General features: G+C 42.5%; 1 protein-coding gene across 2 annotated transcripts in view; it reads right to left on the reverse strand.

Moving 5' to 3' along the window:
* Positions 1 to 15,139, reverse strand: part of LOC116308208 (piezo-type mechanosensitive ion channel component 1) — a 51,486-nt gene that overhangs the window by 17,384 nt on the left and 18,963 nt on the right. For both annotated transcript variants that reach the window (XM_089034485.1, XM_089034484.1), the window contains 11 exons: positions 8,032 to 8,235; positions 7,348 to 7,617; positions 6,909 to 7,053; positions 6,194 to 6,220; positions 4,873 to 5,684; positions 4,126 to 4,305; positions 3,795 to 3,887; positions 3,136 to 3,192; positions 2,334 to 2,477; positions 1,479 to 1,680; positions 272 to 364 (listed from right to left, as the gene is read on the reverse strand). In XM_089034485.1, coding sequence (XP_088890611.1) covers positions 272 to 364; positions 1,479 to 1,680; positions 2,334 to 2,477; positions 3,136 to 3,192; positions 3,795 to 3,887; positions 4,126 to 4,305; positions 4,873 to 5,684; positions 6,194 to 6,220; positions 6,909 to 7,053; positions 7,348 to 7,617; positions 8,032 to 8,235 — 2,227 coding nt within the window. The remainder of the gene's footprint in view (positions 1 to 271; positions 365 to 1,478; positions 1,681 to 2,333; positions 2,478 to 3,135; positions 3,193 to 3,794; positions 3,888 to 4,125; positions 4,306 to 4,872; positions 5,685 to 6,193; positions 6,221 to 6,908; positions 7,054 to 7,347; positions 7,618 to 8,031; positions 8,236 to 15,139) is intronic.

The following is a 15,139-nucleotide window of genomic DNA, read 5'->3' on the forward strand; positions in this document are numbered from 1 at the left end:
TCGGATTCGGCAACGCGTTGCAAGTTTTCGATTCAGCTTCAAGACTCACAACGCGGAATGGCGATTTTTTTTGGAAGTTGATTCGTGTAACAGCTTCATCAACGATTTTTCGCTCTACGCATACCCAAAATGCAGTTCAATGCTCTCATAGTAACATGTTGTTTTTTCGAATGAACGTTACGCGAAAAGTCATCGTTGCGAATCGTCCCGCGTAACATCAGCTTCATTCATGCAGACAGGTAGGCAAATGAAGAACATCACTTTACTATACCTATGAGTAGTCTAGGATCTGGTGGATACGTGACATCAGTAAGATACAGCCAGTGAACAAGGTTAGGATCAAGAGATCTTGTCCATGGATAGGCTACGACAAAAACAATAAGACTACAGTCACTGAAACAGTGAAATCTGGCTACCTGGTATGTAATGCGCATACTTGAATTTGAATAATTATACTTAGAGCGCGCATGGTTTTATATTTTACTCAAGGAAAGAAAAGCTGTTTTTATTGCTTTACCGCTGCCATTTTATCAACTTTTAAGGCAATAGGCCCTTTGTAGCTCAGTAATCACGTGCTGATTAATTCACTGAGAGCAAATGAATGAACATTTTGATTCCTATGGGTGAAATATACTGGTGAGCAAACAAGCTTTCTACAACTTGTTTCGAGAGATCGTAATAAAGCTGCATTTCGTAACACACTGGTTACACATCGTTTCATTCAGTTCTTTACAAGTAGCTAAAAAGAATCACCAATTTAAAATTTAAAAAAATATTTGTTCATTAGTACAGACACGTGACCGTTAACTGCAAAGGGCCTATTGTTATCGTTTATTGCAAGGACTCTGGTTTGCTAGTGCAGTTTTTCAATCAATTATCGCAAGAAATATCCTAGCTAATTATAGGTCTTGAAATTCTAGGCTTTCCCAGAGTTTCTGACATTTTGTTGGGCATGCGTAGTTAGGATGACAGCAGGGGTGTAGGCAGTTAGGCGAAGGGGGACAGGGTCACCCTCCCCCTACCCCCCCTTCGTGGCAACATAAAAAATTTTGTTTTTGTAAAAGTGTAGAAATAAAACGTAAAACATAATGTCAGCATTATTATCATTATCATTACCATTACCATTATCATCATTATTAGTATTATTATTATCATTATTATTATTATTATCATCATTATCATCATCATTATTATTATCATTATCATTACCATTATTATTACCTTTATCATCATTATTATTATCATTATCATCATCATCATTATTATTACCATTACCATTATCATCATCATTATTATTATCATTATCATCATTATCATTATTATTATCATTATCATTATCATCATTTTGCTTCGACGTTTTAGGGGCTCAAACAAAATGGCGGTTTTTAAAAATTGGGCCTACCCCCTCCCCACCCCCCTTTGGCAAATCCTGGCTATGCCCCTGGACAGGGCTCTGAGTTGATAGTCGTTATTCTTACCAAGACAAAGTCCAGGTGGCCAGCCAAGACAAAGCAGGTATTGTAATGGCAGTAAAAATGCTAGAAAACCAACATATACCGGCCAAACCACTGCACAGTTCTTTCTTCCCAGTGCTAAAAACACTCCCAGCCAGATTGCATAGATGACGGAAGTGACGTCACAACGTACTGCCATGTTGTACACCACGACAAGTAGAGAGACCTAAAGAAGAGAAGGTTATTTACCAGCCAGGAGGTTGGGATAGGGAAGGGAAAACTTTGGACTGACCTAAGGGCAGCAAATTATTTATTAAATTTTTACTATTTACTGTTTTTTTTGTTGTGCAATATTTTTTTTGTTTGTGTTTATTTATTTATTTTTGTTCAGCAACCTATTATCCCAGGATACCAGACCTCGTGATGGTGGTGATGGTGGTGATGGTGATGATGATGATGATGGTGATGATGATGATGGTGGTGATGGTGATGATGATGATGGTGATGATGGTGGTGATGGTGGTGATGATGATGATGGTGGTGGTGATGGTGGTGATGGTGGTGATGATGATGGTGGTGATGATGATGGTGGTGATGGTGGTGGTGATGGTGGTTATGATGATGATTGTGATGTTGATGGAGGTGGTGATGGCGGTGATGATGATGATGGCGGTGATGATGATGTTGGTGATGATGGTGATTGTGGTGGTGGCGGTGGTGATGGTAGTGATGGTGATGGTGATGATGGTGATTGTGGTGTTGGTGATGATAATGATGGTGATGCCTCTATTAAACATATATTAATTATTAATTTCTTAGGGAAAAGGTTCAGCTTTGACCAGTGTTTACATATTGCAGTTGCACATATCAGTTACATACCTCCCATCCAAAGTGGAAGAAGAACTTGTTGACCAAGTATTTCAAGCATTCAATCAGGTTTACATCAGCCTTTTTACGTGAGGCAGACATGAAGAGAACACCATGTTCAGGATCTGATAGGCCTCGTCTTATGCGGTAAAGTTTCTAGAGGAAGAGGTAAGAATGAGAGAAAAATGCGAATCACAACAATGAGCGTTAAACATTTCTAAATGAAATTGGATTGGAATTTTAAGGGGAAATCTGAGCCAAGGCAAAAGTCTATTACTATTTGCATATATTTTTAGAGCAAAGGTAACAACTTCTTCTCAGATATTATAAGCCCAGAGTGTTGGTGCAGCCATAGCTTGAACAACCACCTCCCTCACAATAGTACAGTCCCAAACAAGCTGAGCTGATGGGGTAAAAAGCACACCACTAAAAGGAGAACTACAGACTATTCCACCTCTATTAATCCTGTGTTGTTTAGATGCTCGTTTTGACTGTTTCAGACCACATGTCATTTTCTTGAGAATAAGATTCTTTGTTTGAGGTTGTATCCATATTCATGTGTCTTCCCATGTGCAACCGTTAAACAAAGAAATGATACTCTGGGGAATGAGACATGGTCTGAAAGTGGATTTGGTCCATTCAGTTCAAGTTTCATAAATAAGAAAATAATGTCAATCTTTTTTTTGAAAAATTGAGTAACATATTTGCAATAAAATACATACTGTACATTAAACTACAAGAAGCTAGACAGAAGATTAATACTAGGCAGCTGTATAGCCATAGGCTAAATGAGACAGTTGTGATTATTATTTACCTGATGGTGTTTGATGACTGCTTGCAATACAATAGCAATGACAATAAATAGGTAACCCTGAAACAGAGAAATAATATGAAATGCAAATAGAAAGATGACATAGAGCTTTTAAGTTGTGTTTAGACATGTTTCCAGATGGAATTGCTCACAAAAACCACTAAAATAAAGCAAGATTTCTGAAGATGACACTTGTTGAAAACATTTGAAGCTATTACCAAACTTTTACTTTTGCTTATAACTATATGTATGTTTGAGAAATTCCTTATATCAGCGAATTATTTTGACATACAAAGCAAAATATGTTCTTGATGATTAAACCTGAAACAATTAGAACTATGGACAACAAATCCTGTCATGAAGAAAAAGTGAGAAAAATCTTTATATAACTGCTTTTCATTTTGGACCCAGAAGTCATTTTCCCAAAAGTGATATCACACTTGAAAGCTCTTCCAGCTCTTCCAGGAATGAGAAAAAAACTGGGATGAGTTGGCATTTTTTAAGTGCATTAGAATGCTTTACAGTGTAGGGGTGGAAATAGATGCCATCTTAGAAATACATTGTAAATCCACTGCAGTGCCAACCTGATTCAGTTTTTCCTGCAACCGTGGAAAGGCTATTAATTTTTTTGCAATCGTCCATACACGTAAATAAAGCCATACCTTAATGTCTTCAGAGATGACGTCTGTCTTGTAAAACCCAACCCATAATGCATTGTTGGTGAAATGGCTAATGTTGGCTGGCACTGGTAATGACTGGAAAACAAACACATAAACGTTTATACTCCAATATAGGACATTGCATGAATGGCGTATAGTATTGTGATGAGAGTTCTCGCCTCTCAACTGTGACATAGGTTTGATTCTTGAACTCACGCTCATATGCTAGTAGAGTTGCTTGTTGATTTTCTCCTGTGCTTTGAGTGTAAATAGCTTGGAAAATGTTTAGTGTGTTGGGCTTAAAATACTTTATAATACTCAAAAATCTACTAACCTTGTCCGTGCAGTTGTGCTGGAATAAGTCTGCCTGGACAAACCTGAGCTGGTAGATCATCTTACTAAGTATCACTAGAGAGCTCCATATGAGAAAACAATAGGATAACGCTCTTTGTACCATGCGTGAGGGCATGGATATGCCCAGCAGGATGATGATAACTGCATTGACTGCACACACCTGAGGGGGAAAAATAATATTTGAGTATACACAATTCATTGAAAAAATATTACTTTTCTTCAATATCACTGAATTTCCCTTATTATTGGACTATATCAACCTCTACCTTGGGTGCAATGTATTCCCATTTCATACCATATCTCATTCCCTAGAGCATCATTTCTTTGTTTAACGTTTTCAAATGAGAAGACACATGAATATGGATACAACTCAAACAAAGAATCTTATTCTTAAAAAAATGACATGTGGTCTGAAATGGGAAAACATTTACGCTCAAGGTAAAGAGTTCTATCTTGATGCAAAATACAAAATAATGATAAAACACCCTATATTTAAGGGGTTTTTAATATTTTGCAAACTCGGTAGTTTCAATCTGCAAACTGAAATGTGATTTTTCTCTGCTGTCAATCATGAATAATTGGTCGGTACCTCTTATGTTCTTGACGAACAGCAGTGAAAAACCAATTTCACAACAAACCATTGAAATATTGAGTTAGCAGAATATGGAAACCCGGAGTAAAGACTGAATTACATGAAATCAAAATATTAGTTAAAACAAATACTAACCTGGTAGACAACCACACATATCAGAATGAAATTCACAAGTTTCGGCATGTGAATCTCACCAAGTCTCCATAGCAACACTGTCACTTCATTGTAGAATTGTACAACCTTAATCAGACATGTCACTAACACAGACTTCTGTTGTACGACAGGAGATGGCGTACTATGTTCACTGGTCATTGTAGGCTGGTTATCTTCCAGCGTTGGGCCTTCTGTGGCTTCTGCATTAGAGCCTGTTGCAGCAGCATCATGATGAATGTCATCAGCCCCATCGATACTCTGATACTTGGCTGCTGTACTAGCATTGGTGTTGCTCCTGGCATTACGTATGTCAATCATTGCCAGAAATGGACGATGAAAGAAATGCAACTGGACAACTACTATGATGGAGAAAGTGGTAGGTGTAAGGAGCTCCATCAACAGGCTTGCCTTGGTGTGCTGCCGCAGACCAAGGTTATATAGCCACTGATCTGAGAGTCCAGTAGCGTTGTGCCAGTATACGGGCATGTTGTCAAACTGATATGTATAGATTAACAATAGGATACAGATAGAATAAATGACCATCACCCACCACAGGGGTCTGAGGACAATGCGCCATGTTGACAGTGAAATCTGGTAGCATATGAGTATAAAGAGGAATATGGCCATGTAACCAATTTGATAGACAGATACTTCATTTTGTAAACCAACCAATAGGAATGCTCCGCAGCAGAGTAATATCCAGTACTTGGCTAGTACAGACTTGACCCATAGCATTAATGCTTTGGCATCATCAGAAGCTCTAGCATCCATGCCGTCAACATCATCTGGTGGACCTGTGATGAAATGTCATTGATGATTGGTTATGTTGTAATATCCTTGCGGCCAACGACACCATCAATATTTGATCATTATCAGCAGCATTACCATCATTGTCATCAACGGTACAACAACATTATTACTTTTGAGGGACACAAGTTTATTAGCTTTATAGCTATTTTGTTCAACTCATTAAACGAAGTCCTCTCTTTCTTCTTTATCACCATTAGGCCATCACCACTATCACTACTAAAAATTAATATCATCATCACAACTACCACCAACACTATAACCACCAACACTATTATAACTGTAGATCACAATCACCACCATCATCATCACCACCATCACCATCACCACCATCACCACCACCACCACCACCATCACCACCATCATCACCACCATCACCACCATCAACACCGTCACCACCATCATCACCATCACCACCATCACCACATCATAGTTCACTGTTAATATTATCATCATATTTATTTTCATAACTTATTTTTTATCCTAAGTTACTTACTTGAACTAGATGTTGGGTCCAGGGAAGCTAAATATGGAAGAAAAGGAAAGATGATTCAAAACAATTTTATGCAGTAATACTACACCCTTTGTTAGGGCTTAAAATAATGGCCAGTGGTTGGACAATATTCAGCCAGAATTGGAACTTGTCCAGTCAAATATTTCCCTTGCCCTCATTATTACTAGACAGTAAAGTTGAGCCAGGTACGGCCGAGCTAAAACTAATTTTAGTAGTCATGATGACCGGCAACTGACATACCGTTTTTTAACCCTGTTGTAGAACAATCAACATTAACATTACTATCACTCATGCCACCCAAAATGACCCACCACTAGAGCCACCCAAAATGTCCCATCACAAATGTCACCCAAAATGTCACATCACCCATGGCACCCAAAATGTTACATCACCCATGAAACTCATCTCATCACTCATGCCACCCATAAAGTCTGATCACCCATGCTACCCAAAAGTGTACCATCACAAGCGCCACCCAAAATTTCCCATCACCTCTGCCACCCATAAGGTCTGGTCACCCATGCTACCCAAAAGCGTACCATCACTAGCAACACCCAAAATTTCCCATCACCTTTGGCCTACCCATAAAGTCTGCTCACCCATGCTACCCAAAATATCCCACAGCTATGATGCTCATGTAACATTTCACAAAACAGCCAAGACTAAAGAAATGACAAGACTAAAATTCATGACTTACTCATCTTCCTCAAAGCCTGAACAAATGGATGTGCTAAACTGGTCAGAGGGATGCCACTTTGGGTAGCATTTCTTGCTCTTTTCTTTATCTTCTTTTCACGTATGTGTTGGCGCAGGGTTAACCAGAATATCCATGTGAAGAGAGTCTGGTGAAATAACAAATAATAACTTTTAGCAAAATGAGAAAGAAAACGAACAAAGAAATGCATGGATGGATGAATGGATGGATGGAAGGACGGATGGACGGACGGACAGACGGGTGGATGGATGGGTGGGTGGATGGATGGATGGATAAATGGAAGGATGAATGAACACAATACCAAGTAGATAATAAATAAAGGAATTTTGGCAAGAATGAGCAAACAAATATAGGAAACGAATGAACAAAATGGGAAGCACCATAATTCAAAATGATAAGTTATAAAGTACAACTTTCTGACCTGTGCTCCAAGATGAAGGCAGGGATACCTCCATTTCTTCAGCCCTAGCTCAGCATAATCAAATGTCCCAGTAGAGTCCTGAATGGGCAGTTCGCTGTCCTTCAGTCTCAGCCCATAGACATACTGAACAAGGAGAAGAAACTCAGCATACAGGACCAGACCTGGGGAAGACACCATGCAGAACCAACGAGCAAATGGTGTGATCCATATCAGACAAGCCCAGAGTAACAGAACGAATGTCAGCCATGAATGGTATGTGATGCTCCAGGCCTATGAGATGGAATATGATGCTGTCAGACCTCTAATTACCAGCATAATAAGCAGTGGCTGGCACATGTACCAGGGCTTAAAAAATATTATGGCATATTACAATTACAGTTCGACCTATATATAAGCCCAGAGGTTGTTTCAGGGTTTCGATCTGTGAGTTAGCCATGCCCTGACTTAGATCAGCCCAGATGTTGTTTTAGGGTTCGATCTGTGAGTTAGCTGTGCCCTGACTTAGATCACCCCAGAGGTTGTTTGTTTCAGGGTTTGATTAATAAGTTGGCCTTTTGTTTAAAATAAATGTGAACACAGGTTGAAGTAGTGATGTTTCCAAACTATAAACTTACACACAACCAACAACAATAGAATTGATTCAAAACAATTACTCTCAATTGTACTCTCATAACATGTTCTCACCATCATAATAATAAGCGCAGCTATATAACTCTGCCGCATCAAGAACATCATGATGCTACCCAACGTGCCCTGGACATCTAGATTTTCTTCTGTATCCCTTGTCTCGTGTAAAACTGGTTGAACAGGTTCTTCAGGGACACCATCTTCAGGTATTTGAGTGATCGCATTGTAATTACGGTTTTCCTCTGCTCCTGCTATTAGGGACTACAAACATCAGTCAGTCAATATAACATTAGTGCACATCATCCTAACTTGTCTTCTCATACACAACCGTTAAACAAAGAAATCATACTCTAGGGAATGCCATCAGGGATTACAAACATCAGTCAGTCAATATAACGTTAGTGCACATCATCCTAACTTGTCTTCTCATGCACAACCGTTAAACAAAGAAATTATACTCTAGGGAATGACACATGGTCTGAAATGGGTAAACATTGCACCTAAGGTGTATTTTTGTGCATGCAATAACCTTTTTGTCTTTAAACAGGGTGGTCTCTCATATAGTTATTTAAATTTTGCTTCATGGTAAATAGACCTCTTTACATCTCAGACGTAATGTTTAGCAGCAGTAAGGGGGACTCGCGTAGCGCCGGCATTTGAAAAAATGACATATCGAAAAACCCCAGCCCCCCCTGGGGTTTCGGAGGTAGGTTAAAGGCCCTACAGGGGGTCTTGCGCGATCCGGGGGCAGCGCGATAAGTCCTTACTGCTGCTGTATTTGGGTACCGCAAACGGAGGTTAAAATATCCTTTATATATAGATGGATACCATCAAAAGCATTAGAAATAAAACTGTGCGCAAGCTCAGAACTCAGGTGCTGGACCGCTTAGACGCCGACTTTGCCTTCACGACATTTATGGAGGGAGATACAGACGAGACGATGGACGAGGAAAGAGCAGAAAGAATTATCAATTTGATGCCCGAAGGCGACTACCGTTTGGAGTTGACGTTTATAAAGTATTTAGACGGCGAGTGGATGATAGAAAAGGGCAGGAATCCAATACGGGCGTCTGGCAGGAAGGACCTGTTTGTTTTAAACAAGGACACGCGACCGGGAGCACTTGAGGGAATAGATATGCTCTTCTACGAGGTTGCTTACCCGGTTACCGTAGTCATTTACGGTGCGTACAAGATAAAGACGCCGGATGTTAAAGAGTTAAAACCAATGCGCCATCCAGGTAACTGCGTAGGGAAGCTGGTTAGAGAGTTCTTCGAAGATTCCTCCCGCGGTGGTAAATTAATCTTAAAGAGAAGAGAAGCCATCAGGAAATGGGAAAAAAATACTAATAGGACCGGAGGAACCATCGAAAACATCAAGAAGTTGGAAACCGCGTTAGAAAGGCGCATACACGTCAAGGATATCACCGACGGTTTTATCTACTCCGGAACGCACAAGTATGGGGGCCGGGGTGCTCCTATCGTAATTTACCAGCACAACGCACATGCGTGGAGGGAGTTAAGGTTCCCAAGAAAGAAGGAAACGAAGGTCTATAAGAATTCTCCATTGACAGAATTAGTTCATGAGAATTCCATATGGTTAATGGACGCGGAGGGAAGTCAGTTTATGACCCAAGATGGTACTTTATACCGACCGGAAATGGAACAACTGCGCATTCAAAGCGCCTGTGAGACCTTAGGAGAAGACTTCTCTGACGAAGTGCTTAGCTCCCGCAGTTTGGACTTCTTAGCCGCAAAGAAAAGAAACGGTTGGAAATCCACACCGGAGGAGTTCAAAGATATAGCTAAAGCTTGCGTAGAACACGGTCACGGTGGCTTGTGGAACATGGAATACGACGAAGACGAATACGTGTCGCTGGATATGAAACATTGTTACCCCGCAAGTTTTAAAGGCCTAGGAGATTGTAAGGAATATTACGACCGTTACGGACATCCAGATTCACAGTTCTTTCGTGTTGCGTTGGATGGTCACTACGACGCCCCAGCAACTGGATTCGTACGGTTAACCAGCTGGAAATTTACAAAAGACTTACATCCAATAATCTATGCGTGGTACGGAAAGCACCTGCAGGAGAAAGAATGGATACCCATACCACTATTGAAGTTCTTTGAAGAGCGCAAACTTTTAAAATACACAGCGCATGAAGCCATACTTTGTCACAGCGCCTTTACGCAATGGTTACCGGAGCATAACCCCACAGCGCGTGTGGTCATAGGTAAATTCACGCAGGGCGCTAAGGAGGGTGAAAAACATATGCAGCGACGCCTAATAACGGACGCCGGCGAGCTAAGCTTCCTTATTAAGCGTGCACATGATGAAGGAACGATGGTATCCGTGGAGAAATGGGATTACCTCGTAGATGATAAACCACACGAATGGAATGCGCTGTGTTATTACCAAGACCATCGACCGCAGTATTATCATCTGCGTGCCAGCATGTTAGCCTATGCGCACATTAACCTTCTCGCGATGCTGCTGCGGTTCGACAAAGAGGACATCCCGCGCGTAGCTACGGATTCCTTGTACGTAAAGCCCGAAGTGTTAGAAAAGATGCAGGAGTTCTACACCGAAGATGAGTTGGCGGAAAGTGGTCAATGGCGCGTTAAAGATGAGGAGATAAAAGCATGGAGAGAACGTGTAGAATATCACGGAGAAAATACTTGGGGCGTCGTAATGCCCACAATGAGGCCCATGCCAACCGTAAAGGACCCCATTTCCTACCAACGCTTCTCTTACCTTTACGGTACGGGAGGCAGCGGTAAGACTACGCGCGTCTTGGAACTCTTTCCGGCCTTAAAAGTGCTAACGCCAACGCACCGTTTGGAAAGGGAACTATGCAGTCAGGGCCACGACGCTCAAACGTACCACAGCTTCTTTCGCTGGAATGGACAAAAGTGGGTACCTGAAGCTATCCGCGACATACCTCCGGTAATACTTTGGGATGAGATTTGCACCGTGCCTTTAGAAATACTGCAGGAGTTCGTAGACTTCCTCCGCGGGAAATGTCAAGTAATATTTGCCGGAGATCCCTGCCAGCCTTCTCCTATAGCCGGAGAAATGCCCCATGAATGGCTGAAAGAAATGGTAGACCACACAGAGGAAATTAACACCGACTACCGCAGTAAGGATCAAGTAAGAAATCTGAAAGCGGAATTAAGGGGCCTCAGTGACGCCGACCAATGCAAAACACTGCGCAAACGTGTACGAGCGAAGTCTTACGAAGACTTCCTTTACGCATGGCATCCAAAGGATTTGGTGCTGAGCAGCAAACGCGCAGCACAGTCTCGCATACAAAAGGATTTGTTAAATATACACCGAGAGCGCTTCCCTACACATCCCGTGCCTGTTTGCTATAAACCCCACGACACCCGCATGCAAAGAAAAGATGTCTGGGTACCAGGCACGAATGTTCAACTGCAGAACGCAGTAACGCATGATAAAGCCTGGGTACCCATAGAAAAGGTGGAAAAAATTACCTCCCATCCAGACTGGCGCTTAGGCTATTGCATGACAGTCCACAGCGCGCAAGGGCTTACCATAAAAGAAACCTTATGGATCATAGACCAGCGGCTGTGTTGGAGCAACCTTATCTACACCGCCGTAAGTCGTGTGGAGTATGCCAAACAGTTGAAAAGAAGCTGGGGTCCGCAACTGCGTTACGATAAGACGCCAGAAGACATAGCCAAAGAGAACATTGCTAAGAAACTCCTTCGCTACAAGCGGCACGACGAAGAAAAAAATATGACGTTCGACCTATGCGTGGACGACGTCTATAAGAAAGGCGCCCGCTGCGCCAAGTGTAACATACCGCTACTATGGAGCTTCGATGCGAATGACGATCAGCAGTTCTCCGTGGATCGTATAAATAATAAACGCGGCCATTGCAGAGGTAACGTAAGGCTGACATGCCTAGAGTGTAATCGGGCGCGCGGTGCAGCGCTACTCTGAGTCTTTAGGAACTATGAGCAGCTCTTCCATGACGAATCCACGACTTGGGCCATCTAGGTAATACAACACAGGTTGCCCTTCCTTGGTGACGGACTTCGAAATCTCATACGTTTCCAAAGACCAGTTAGGATCCGTGGCTCTCTTACTGCCACCTTCGAGTTCCCCCGGCTGATAGAGGTATCTGACCACTATGTCGCGGGGGAGCTTTTTTTCCTTCAGTCCGACCGCCCTTGAACTTCTGACGTAGGACTTGTGCTCCACGTGTTTCTTCTTCATAGCATCCTTGGGTTTTATTCCCGTAGCCCTGGCCGCCTCGTTGTTCAAAGCCACAATGACCTGGGGGAGCCTCTGTGTCCATTCCCTGTTGCGTTTGGAGGGATCTTCCAGCTCTTTCCGATACTGGTATCCAAAGAGACGCTCAGCCAAGGTCTTATTAAATCTTTCGACGATGCTTTGACCCCTGTGGTACTCGGCTTCGGCTCTCCTAATCTTAGTGTCGTGGTCTTTCAAGGTTTTGGTAACCGCGCCCATGAACTCTGTCCCCGCATCCACTTGCAGCAGCTTAGGCCATTTCAAAACGCGCTTATAAATCCTACCTAGGGCTTCTGCGACTTCTCCAGAATCCTTGCTGGTTATGGGTTCGGCGTCCTTGTATCTGCTTGCGATATCAACTACGGTCAAAGCGTACCTATAGGTCTTTTTTCTTATCTTGTCGTGCGGTAAGAAAAGCAAATCCGCCTGATGAACTTCATTGGGGGTATTTACGGTAAAGCTGGGCCTGGGAATGTACTTGGGCACGGGAAGATAAATCTGCCAGATGGTTTGTTTTCTTAGCCAGTTCTTAGCCGTTTCATCTGATACCCTGGCCGCGGTCGCGAGTTTCTTAATAGCCGACGCTCCTTTTCGGGTCCGTAGTAAATCCTTTTGAGTTTATCCTCCAGGCGGCCCATTATATGAATTCCAAAACAAGATTGATCTTACGTCCGTTAAAATCCACCGTCTCTCCGTCCACTTTAATGGTGATGTTTATGCTTTCTACCAAATTAGACAAGTCATAGCTTAAAGAAATGGGAGTGTATTCTACCAGATCGAACGGATTACCTTTGGGCAGGAACTTGGACATAAGAGAAGACTTTTCTCCATTGTTGTAACTATGGACCAAGTCGCAATAGACTTCGTAAGAGGATGCGACTTTCCATTTCACATCATATGTACTGCCGCTATTTATCGTGGTACTAGTAAGGCCCAGGAGTTCTACCAATGAACTGTCCTTTATATTGGCGCTCCCACTATTTTTCTTGAATGTCATTTCGTGGGGTAATCCTGTGGTAAGAGTATATCCATGCTTTGCTAGCTCCTTAGCCAGTGTTATGGGGGTGTAATGGGAATCTGGTATTTTTGGTTTGGTGCCGGAAGTTCCGATGACAAAGCCATTAATTAAATTATACCAAGAATTGTACAAAGAGCAACTAACCAACCGGACCCTTTCCGCGCGGATGGGAGGATTCAGATAAGTAGTAAAGTTATTCTTGTCGCTTTCCAAAAAGACGATCATTATATTAGATACGCCAAGGCCACGCCTCCCGCCAGCCCTGCGACTCCTACGAAGACCAATTCATTGTCTTTTTGTTTCTTAGAAGGCTGGTAGTAATTCTTAAACTGGGGCTTTCTCATTCTAAAGTCGGGGTGTGCTTGCGCATAGAGCTTAAAGGCGTAGTCTGTATTTTCGAAGTTCTTATCCGCCTGCATTTTGTCTTGGTAGTTCTTGTCCAACCAATCCCTGTAAGCTTGTCTTTTTTCATTCCAAGCCGCCACGTCCCTTTGATATTTCTCCAGCGCTAAATCGTGCCTTTTCCTCTCAGCGGCCAAATCTCCGCTTTTGTCGCCTCTAACTAATCTATCCAAATATTGACCGCCATAATTAGCTCCAGTGAATGCTAAAGCTGCGACGACTCCACCTATGACCACGCTAGCCATTTATATATTACGCCGTAGGCAGGTACTTTTCCTTCCGTAGGTAATCCTTTACCATGATAGCCCCGCCTACGGCAGCGGTCATCTTAGCAAAATTAGCGAAGCTCTTGCTTGGGTCTTCAGTAAAGTCTTCTTTGAGCACTTTCTTACCTACCCAACCAATACCCGCAACGATGGAAGTAATAATAGCTGCTTCTTCAACAGTTTTCAATAACGCGGTCGACATTATATTACAAAGCGAGAAGGTTATTCCATCACGGGTATTTTGCTTTTTCTAACAGCTGGTTCCTGCACGGGCGCGTGATATGTTGCGGCCTCCCACTTTACTTTTGGCTTCGTAGCCCGCCATTGTAAGTAGAGGCTGCCTGCTGCTATAGCAATTCCTATCGCGCCAATAACGTAGCCGGGATTCCAAAAGGATTCCTCTTCTTCTACCTTTTCCTCCTTTTTTGCCTTGTTCTTTTTATTCATCTCTGCGAGCTTCTTTCCCGCGGCAACTCTGCCTGGAGATTTAGCCTTGGTAATCTTGGTATCTTCTACGGGTGGTTGTTCTTCGGTGCCACTCATCTTATATCTAAGGACTTGAAGGACTTGACAATGACTTAAGGACGACTTGACAATGACTTAAGGACGACTTGACAATGACTTGACTAAGTACTTGACAATGACTTGACTAAGTACTTGACAACGACTTGACTAAGTACTTGAGAATGACTTGACTAAGTACTTGAGGCGACTTGATCAGGTACCTCAGTAAGTGCTGCCTGGAAGACCTTTTCGACTTCTCTGTCCTTCTTGAAGTCCTTCCAAGATGTTCCGAAGGAACCTAGTACCTCCTTCAAGTCGACGTGCTGAGCTACGTGCAAAGCCGCAGAGGCGACTGCCATTAACTTACCGCACTTCAAAGACAACCAGCCGCAGGTTATCTTAAGTTCTTGAGCGATAACATAGTCCTCGCTTATGTCCTTCCGCAGTTGCTCCACGTCGTCTATGGGCAGCGCAAGTCCGAGAAGCTTGGTGGCCAGCTTAATGGCTGAGTCTGCTACGGCGTCCGTGGTCTTACTTGCAAGGGCAGCCTCATACCTCTTATGGAACTTTTTGACTTCCTCTTCTGACAGCTTATTAACTTGCTCATGCGTTAACTCCTTGCCTATCATTTCTTTGCACTTCCCCGAAGACACAAGGATGTTAAGTTGTTCCTTAAGGTTACTTTCGTCTAACTGT

The sequence above is a fragment of the Actinia tenebrosa genome, unplaced genomic scaffold (genome assembly GCF_029948245.1).
Source record: "Actinia tenebrosa isolate PJP-AT-01 unplaced genomic scaffold, QUT_ActTen_1.0 PGA_scaffold2__45_contigs__length_23673736, whole genome shotgun sequence".
Taxonomy (NCBI): domain Eukaryota; kingdom Metazoa; phylum Cnidaria; class Anthozoa; order Actiniaria; family Actiniidae; genus Actinia; species Actinia tenebrosa.